Consider the following 9,592-nt stretch of genomic DNA (forward strand, 5'->3'; position numbering starts at 1 on the left):
CAAAAATTTATTTATTGGGGCACTGCTTCACAACACTGTTCGAATTTACACGGCATCTTGAGAAGTTTTAAATACCTTTCAGTTCCCTATTTATATGTAGGTGCATCCAAAGCAGAGATGTACCGGATAGTGATTTTGCCGAGTACCGGGTAAACCGGGTAGCTGTGGCGCGTACCCGGCCGGATACACGGCAGAACCACTGGGGTTAATGGTTCATGTCTTCTTAAAACACTAAGCCAATGGAATTTTAATTTTTGGTGGTAGTTTTTCAAGGAGAGGGTTGAGTTGAAACCGTTAAAACGAGCCGATACTGTTCATAAACACTAAAATTCTGTAAGGTGACAAAACCATAGTGACATACCAGCAATTGGAATAGTTCGGTCGTACTTATGTATTTTTGTTCATGAGGAAAAGTAAAGAAGAACTATATCAAAATAAAAAATAATGTAGCATAGTAATCAATAAATAATACGAATTAAGGCAAACAATCAATCAATTCCAATACAATTTTAACTTCAATTTTTATCGGGTAGCTTTTTTCTCTGGTAGAATTACTCGGCACTGTCGAGTACCCAGCGTCATTATCTGATACCCGACTGGAACCCAAAAACATATGTTAGATCCGTCAGGCACCGGATCTAATCCGGATGTAGTGTAAATAAATGACAGCATTTACTGTGAGCAATTTTATTTTTTTTTTAAACAAGAAAACTAAACTACAATTATTATAAATTGCATTTTAAATAGTTTATCATTGCTGTATCCCCCTGAAAATAAACTGGCGAAATAAATTCATAATTATTAACTACAATTTATTGCGTGAATTTAATAAACATGTATTTATTTATTAGCAGTAGATAATACATGCATAATACAAAGTTTATTGGTACATGTTAGAATGTTTGGTAAGCAGATGGGTCTTCAAATTATATTTACGGTGCGTTTTGTATCCGCAAAAGTAACACTTTAGGGGCGGGTCAAACCCGCATTCTTTTAGATGAGCTGTTAGATGGTGTTTGTACTTGAATCTATGACTGCATTTCTCGCAATTAAATGGGTTATCGTCCTTATAATACGATCTACGGTACCCTAAAAACCATTTTCTTTAATACAAAAATTATTATTCTTAGATAACATAAATGAAAGTACAAAAAGAAAAAGGGTGTAATTCCTATTATTCACAGGAAGGATTTTATATAAAATTAATTACAATCATAATAACTATGATTCTTTACAAACAATTTATTAGTAGGTTTTACACTTTGTGCTGCACCCAAATGATAAAATCTATTCTCTTATAACTCAGTGAGTTCTAAAGTTACTTTTGGATCATAAGATATACGTAGAGGAAATCCTCAAAGGAAACTAAAACAGTCTAGAATATTCCTCTTCAGTTCTTCGTGCTTTAACCTATTTGGTGTGCTCCTCTTCGTTTAATGTTGTAAATCGGTCTTGCAATGACCCCAATATTCGTAATAAATGTCAAAGTGAAGAGCTAGACGCGTGGCCGCAGTACCTCTGCAAGCAACCATGTACAGCATCGAAGATGGCGGATCACAATTACCTAATACTTCTTCAGATTGTAACTTAAACACAAATGCAACGCACAAACAGGTCACCACATATTAAACATTTTCACGTTGCGAACAAGAAAATGTCTCATTTATTTCTCCGTGAACACATTAAAGTTCTCTTCACAAAAANAAAAGCTGCTGATGTATTCGTTCATATTCTTTATTTTTCAAAATCCCAACAAAAGTAATATAAGTCGTTAGAAATTATTCAAACTTCACCCCTTCCTTCACTGCATTAATGTGCCTTGGAGATTTGTAATGTTGATTAATATAATCGCGTCTTTGGGAACTGAAACCGCACAACTTGCATCGATATTTGAACAAAGAATAACAACTTAGCACGTGTTTTTTAAGATCCATTTCCCTTCTGTAGCTTTTTCCACATTGTTCGCAATGGTATTTCAATGTACCTAAAAATATTGAAGTAAGTAGAACTCACTGATAAATAGACACAATTTTGTATGATAATAATATCTAATGATTTACTGCATAAAACAACTTAAAAAATATACTCGACTAATAATAGTGTTGATCTATACTTGATGACCATATTAATTAAAAAAAAAAGAAATATAAACTTTCGCAAAAATTTATTTATTGGGGCACTGCTTCACAACACTGTTCGAATTTACACGGCATCTTGAGAAGTTTTAAATACCTTTCAGTTCCCTATTTATATGTAGGTGCATCCAAAGCAGAGATGTACCGGATAGTGATTTTGCCGAGTACCGGGTAAACCGGGTAGCTGTGGCGCGTACCCGGCCGGATACACGGCAGAACCACTGGGGTTAATGGTTCATGTCTTCTTAAAACACTAAGCCAATGGAATTTTAATTTTTGGTGGTAGTTTTTCAAGGAGAGGGTTGAGTTGAAACCGTTAAAACGAGCCGATACTGTTCATAAACACTAAAATTCTGTAAGGTGACAAAACCATAGTGACATACCAGCAATTGGAATAGTTCGGTCGTACTTATGTATTTTTGTTCATGAGGAAAAGTAAAGAAGAACTATATCAAAATAAAAAATAATGTAGCATAGTAATCAATAAATAATACGAATTAAGGCAAACAATCAATCAATTCCAATACAATTTTAACTTCAATTTTTATCGGGTAGCTTTTTTCTCTGGTAGAATTACTCGGCACTGTCGAGTACCCAGCGTCATTATCTGATACCCGACTGGAACCCAAAAACATATGTTAGATCCGTCAGGCACCGGATCTAATCCGGATGTAGTGTAAATAAATGACAGCATTTACTGTGAGCAATTTTATTTTTTTTTTAAACAAGAAAACTAAACTACAATTATTATAAATTGCATTTTAAATAGTTTATCATCTGACGACTAAGGGTTAAACAAAAATAAAAATTAGAAATTAATCGATTTGGGATTGGAAGAGACACAGGATAAAAAAACAAATAAATAAGACAAACTTTAATGATATAATTAGGAACTATCATGAGTTAATTGTCGAATACAAGTTCGCTGTTTGACGTGACGAAGTAAACTGGAACCATCACTAAATAATCGATTACACCTGAAACACGTGTACTTATTTCGGGATGTAACACAGTTATTTTTCTTGTGTCTTGATAAACCGCTTGAATAGGCGTACGACCTTCCACAAAGTTCACACGTCCTTCTTCCAATATTTTCATCACCTTAAAGAAAAATTAAATAAAGAATCAATGATCAGCATATTATAAAATGTAATGTTTAGGCTATGCAAGTGATTGCCGAGTTATTAACTAACGTAAGTCTTTATAACGGAGCATTTCACCTGTTTTCACCACTTGTATTTACTTGGTATAATGTTTTCTTTTACACTAACTATTTTTTGATAATATATGCAATTGAAAACTGATTGTTAAAAGCAATTTTTTTATTGAACAAAAAATATATTTATCACATTAACACAAACATAATGCTTCAAATGAATTAGAATAGTCTCTGGTACAGAACTCTTGCTTCTNTTAACTACAATTTATTGCGTGAATTTAATAAACATGTATTTATTTATTAGCAGTAGATAATACATGCATAATACAAAGTTTATTGGTACATGTTAGAATGTTTGGTAAGCAGATGGGTCTTCAAATTATATTTACGGTGCGTTTTGTATCCGCAAAAGTAACACTTTAGGGGCGGGTCAAACCCGCATTCTTTTAGATGAGCTGTTAGATGGTGTTTGTACTTGAATCTATGACTGCATTTCTCGCAATTAAATGGGTTATCGTCCTTATAATACGATCTACGGTACCCTAAAAACCATTTTCTTTAATACAAAAATTATTATTCTTAGATAACATAAATGAAAGTACAAAAAGAAAAAGGGTGTAATTCCTATTATTCACAGGAAGGATTTTATATAAAATTAATTACAATCATAATAACTATGATTCTTTACAAACAATTTATTAGTAGGTTTTACACTTTGTGCTGCACTCAAATGATAAAATCTATTCTTTTATAACTCAATGAGTTCTAAAGTTACTTTTGGATCATAAGATATACGTAGAGGAAATCCTAAAAGGAAACTAAAACAGTCTGGAATATTCCTCTTCAGTTCTTCGTTCGTGCTTTAACCTATTTGGTGTGCTCCTCTTCGTTTAATGTTCTAAATCGGTCTTGCAATATTCGTAATAAATGTCAAAGTGAAGGGCTAGACGCGTGGCCGCAGTACCTCTGCAAGCAACCATGTACAGCATCGAAGATGGCGGATCACAATTACATAATACTTCTTCAGATTGTAACTTAAACACAAATGCAACGCACAACAGGTCACCACATATTAAACATTTTCATGTTGCGAACAAGAAAATGTCTCATTTATTTCTCCGTGAACACATTAAGGTTCTCTTCACAAAAAAAACATTGGATATCGGATTGATCTTGAAATCAACCGACTCCTCGTACCACTTGTAAATTATTACACAATTGTCTGTTACCATTTATAATTGTTATTTCGATACTTTTAGTTTAGTAATTTCAACCACATTATTATTATAGACAGTTTAAAATGCATTGGACGGTAAGAATAAAGTTTAATTGATGTACCTACTTTAAATACACAGGTAAATGCAACAAATTAAGTATAATGTTTCGTTAGAAATAAATGTGTTTGCAAAGAGGACTTCCACCTAAAGACTTTACTACAAACATTGCATTTAAATTGTGGTTCTTTGCCACACATTCGTAAATGTTGGAACATGTTGTATTTATATTTGTAGCTCCTTTTGCAATTCGGGCATCCAAACAGTGGACCTAAAACGTACAGAAATATCAGAAACATTAATTTCAAAGAAAGCTTCGTTCGTTTATTCATGCATAAATTCTCCTGTAAATGTTAATCTACCCCTTGAACTGTTTATGAATAATAACAATTAAAAACAATTCACGAATTTTATTAACAACGGAATTCTTGGGGTACGGTATATATGGTTTACACTTTATACTTTACTTTCTTTTTAATATCGTCTCACAATGAGCTTTTCACTTCGCTCTTGCTTGGCTAGTGTATACCCACCTTAACAAGACCCTATCCAGAATAATTTACCTCCAACATGAAATATTCACAGAGAGTTTTAATGTAAAAAGAAAAAAACAACTATATGCGCTTTATTGAATGTATTTCTATTTCACAGTTTTGGAAAAAAATCGTTAAATCTAAACTATGTTTACTATAAATGCACATTCAATCACTCTTGGAATGTCTTCTAGACATATGACGTTTCAGGTTTCCTTTCTGTTTACAGGAATAATTGCAGTGTAGACAGTGAAAAGCCGCATTTTTACCGCATTCGAAACGTACGTGTCTCGTTAAATTTGTTTTATAACTATACACTTTTAAACACATTTCACAGGTATACGGTCCGTCGTATTCTAGAAGAAAAATACAAAATTAATTATCGCATCAATTTATAAAAGCACAATTAAAAACGCAATTAGGTACAAAACAAAAAAAAACTCTAAAAGAAACAATTGTTTAAAAGAAAACTACAACACTTTACAAAGTATGGCATTTATTTAAACAATTATTGATTGAATTTTTCCAACCACTCATTACAGATTTCTAGTCTCTCGTCCGTTCGAACAGTAACAACAACTTTTATTGCTTTTGTGTCACACTAAAGTGCAGCTACTGTACTATAATACAGTCGAAATAAGAAGGCAAAGTCCCCAATAAATAATGCACACTAAAGGCATATCGTTTTTCTCGTTCTTACAAACGGGAGATATCCTGTCTTTACTCTCTAAACACGCCTCCCCCACAGCTGCGTCGAGGCCTGCACCTACGTTTCATACGAATCAATCGAACAGAATGAGACGGTTGAAAACGTGCTTGTCTTGTTGTCTGTACCTACATTAAAATGAGCAAATTTACAGGATCGGCTTAGGTAGTAGTCGTGCTACAGTATGGTGAAAAAGTTATTGTAAGATAATTCAATGCAATAATATTTATATAATTTCGATTGTACATCAAAACAGACTGAATGAGTCTGTATTCATACATACCCACACATCTAAAAATATTATTGTTCTTTTAATCGTGCAACACTGTATTTCATATTGATACAAATTCTCATACAAAAATAACAATAAAAACAACAATAACAACAACAATAACACCAACAAAAACAACGACAACAATAGTTACAACAAAAAAATAACTTAAACGATATATGTAGAGAGATGACTATTCGCACAAATACACCAACTAAATTAAGCCGACCCTGTAAATTTGCCCATTTTATGTAGGTACAAATGACAAGACGAGCATGGTGTCGATCGTCTCATTTTATTCGATTGATTCTTATGAAACGTAGGTGCAGGTCTCGACGCAGCTGTGGAGGAGGCGTGTCTAGAAAATAAAGACAGGATATCTACCGTTTGTAAGAACGAGAAAAACGATATGCCTTTAGTGTGCATTATTTATTGGGAACTTTGCCTTCTTATTTCGACTGTACTATACTCATGAAGATTTGAACCACAATTCCGTCGGTGTTTTCAAAAGGAACATTCTACATAATGTAAAAAACTGAATACTGGTTTTATTCATCCTCTGAAATATTTCTATTGAAAAGTATGGGGATAAGTCGTTTGGTGTTTTCTGAAAACGTGTTTCACTAAATCATTGTTATAATATGTGGCGTAATCGCAGTGGGGGCAACGTCGAGTTGGCGCTTTTCCACATTCGAATTTCTGATGCCTCTTCAAGGTTCCAAATCTTTTGTAAAACTTTCCGCAACATGGACATGGAAAGCAATCTGAAAACATCTGTCTCAGTAAATGAGCAGTAAGCAAAGCCACTACTACATGTAGTACGCAGGAGTACAAAACACAAGAAGAAAGACCAGAGCTTCATTTGAGAAAGGAATCAATGTGTAGAAGAAAATTAAACACGAAATTGAATATGTTATAAATATGTTTTCAGACAGACAAGTGAAGTTACAAAAAAACTACAAAATTGTAAACAATATAAACACACAAAATATTCGCCTTTTTATAATGCTTAATTATGAAAAAATACTAATTATAATTGTATTTAAAATTTAAATGGTCTTAATTGGTAGCCTTATTTTTGGGTACTATTGTAATGGCACTTTCTTAATTATGAAATATGTACACCAAGACATTAAAATTAAAATAAACACACAAAAATTGCATAATGAGATAAAGTCTTACTCTTACTAAAATAAAACTACATGGGAAACACTTATCTATACCAGTGCAATAAATGAAGCATTGCACACAATATTAACCCCAAAACATAACAAACATAAGCATTCTATATCGAGCCCAACCTAATCATGTTTAATACACTTATTCACAATGCTTTCTTGTATAACGTACAAAAGCATTTTCAAAAATCAAATCTATTTCTCATTGATCTCGATCTATTAACTTTAATTTGTTTTTCTGTTTACTGTATTAGCCCATCGTCTTCTCTGTCATGTCTATTATTATTCATTTTGGCAGAAGTTCCTGGTTCCATTGAAAACACTACACTACCCTTTTGTCCTACATACTCCTCAAACTTGTCGGGATGATGAGTCCTCATGTGATAACGGACAGATGAACTTTGAGTATATGGTTTAAAACAGAGAGGACAATAAAATTTTGCAATTCTATCACACTCGTACTTCATATGTCTGAACAAATTTCCTCTGTAATTGTACGACTTTGAACATCTGGTACATTTGTGTGGCTTATTAGTCACTAGGGTAGTCCTCCTGCCGGTGGGTAACAAAACAACTGAAATAAAAAATATCTTAGAAAATAATAATTGTCAAATCGCACCCGAAGGTTACTTATCAAAAGCGTCTATCTTTATTGGATAAATAATTCGGAAACAACAAGGGAGAAATTTGAAGAACGTATTATATAACTGGGTTCGATAAAATAATGGATTTACCTAAAGATTTTATTACCAAATTTTATTCAGTAGACACCATAATACATACATGTATATCGACCATCAGTACAAAATTATTCTCTAATTTCTTAGTCGGTTTCTAAATTAGCTTTAGGCTTCGAATAGTTCTCCCAAAAGTACCGACGTAAATCACACCTGTATTAATCTAGTGGTACTAATCTTTTTAATTCAATTCTCCATAAAACTAATTAAATTGACACAATTACGTTGTTCACAGGCATAAGCTACCAGTTTTACTTCTAGGAGAAATTATTCTACTCAGAACCTACGAGAACAAAGATATCAATAAAAATACAAATACACCCTTATATACATTTATAATACATACATATGTATTTAATTTGTGTCGTGTACTATGAAATGTGTTAGCAAATTATGTTTGTGCTTGAAGAGTTTGTGACATACAAAACACGGGAACTGTGGCTCAACTTTGCATTCGTACTTTAAATGTCTTCTCAACGATCCTTTCGTTTTGTACTGTTTTGAAGGACCACAGTTCGGACAAATGTGATGCTTTTCGGTTTCACCGGTCTCTTGCAGTCTTTTGTTCTTATCCGCTCCTAAAAAATACAGGTTTTGTGAGAAAAGTTTAGACCAATTTCATTATGGGGATTTTGATGTAGGAAAGCACAATCAGTCACTAATCGAAGACAATTCTTTGGAGAAAAACCAACCTGAAAGTAACTATACTTCGTTTACTTTCTGTAGTGATGTGACCTTCAGTTTGACCGGCGCAAAGTAGAATAGAACAGCACTAGGCCAGAAAAGGAAGGAGACAACTCTCGGCCAAACTCTTAACCGATGAGGAGCGTATAATCCGTACAGTACTGCACGGAAAAATTGACCATTTCGTTCACTACAATTGCATTGCTCAAATGTTATGTTATTGGTACTATTTACTACTGAAAATATCAACGAGATGTTTATTTATATTTGAAGACGTATTAAAGGCTTTAACGCTTGTTTTCGACTCGCACTACTATTCATGATTGAACAAAACTTTTGGCAGGTACTGTATGCAAAAGTATGTTTAATGAACAAGAGTCGAGAGTATAATGAGCCTTTTACTTCCTACCTACGATTTTGCCAGCGCACATCTAAGACATTGGAAGGAGTATATCGCTAGAGAAAGTGAATGAAGTATATATTGATCCAACGGTCTAGAATTTAAAGGGGGTTATTTTAGAAAATTAATGACGCATTACATTCCTGATAGAGCTTTATTAAATAAAACAATGGTACAATAATAAAGTGATTACAACAATTGTTTTTAAAATATTTATGTAAACATAATTTTGCAAGTGGTTCGAATTATTATTGCCTTGTGTATTACAAGAAAGAGACGTGAGTATTATTACACAGGTATTAATCAAAGTAATATTTTTAGGTATCTGTATCTCCGTTATATGATAATGTATTTCATTACAGAATTCCCTTCACCTGTACATATTTATGGTACTTATGTATTACGTATGTATGCTTGTATAATTAATTAAAAATTAAAAGTAAATCGCAAAGCAAAATAATCAATCATTTTAATCTATAGCAAAAGCATCTAAAACCTCTTGTCTTACCCAAAGC

At 32.9% G+C, this 9,592-nt stretch overlaps 1 protein-coding gene across 1 annotated transcript; it reads right to left on the reverse strand.

Annotated features, from left to right (window-relative positions):
* Window positions 1-20: 20 nt before the first annotated feature.
* Window positions 21-5,788, reverse strand: LOC108736870 (zinc finger X-chromosomal protein-like). Its single transcript, XM_025973055.1, has 2 exons — window positions 5,278-5,788; window positions 21-1,089 (listed from the first exon to the last, which is right to left on the reverse strand). Exons 1-2 carry the CDS (start codon window positions 5,429-5,431, stop codon window positions 881-883), a joined length of 363 nt encoding a protein of 120 aa, XP_025828840.1. The 5' UTR covers window positions 5,432-5,788; the 3' UTR covers window positions 21-880.
* Between the last annotated feature and the right edge of the window lie 3,804 nt (window positions 5,789-9,592).

Source organism: Agrilus planipennis, unplaced genomic scaffold (genome assembly GCF_000699045.2).
Source record: "Agrilus planipennis isolate EAB-ADULT unplaced genomic scaffold, Apla_2.0 scaffold106, whole genome shotgun sequence".
NCBI classification, from domain to species: domain Eukaryota; kingdom Metazoa; phylum Arthropoda; class Insecta; order Coleoptera; family Buprestidae; genus Agrilus; species Agrilus planipennis.

Coding starts and splice junctions, on each gene's coding strand:
- LOC108736870 (XM_025973055.1), bottom strand. CDS start 5,431: ATGTGTTTAAAAGTGTATAGTTATAAAACAAATTTAACGAGACACGTA. Junction 1,090..5,277: donor GTCTAGAAGACATTCCAAGA/GTGATTGAATGT, acceptor AATGGTTTTTAG/GGTACCGTAGATCGTATTAT.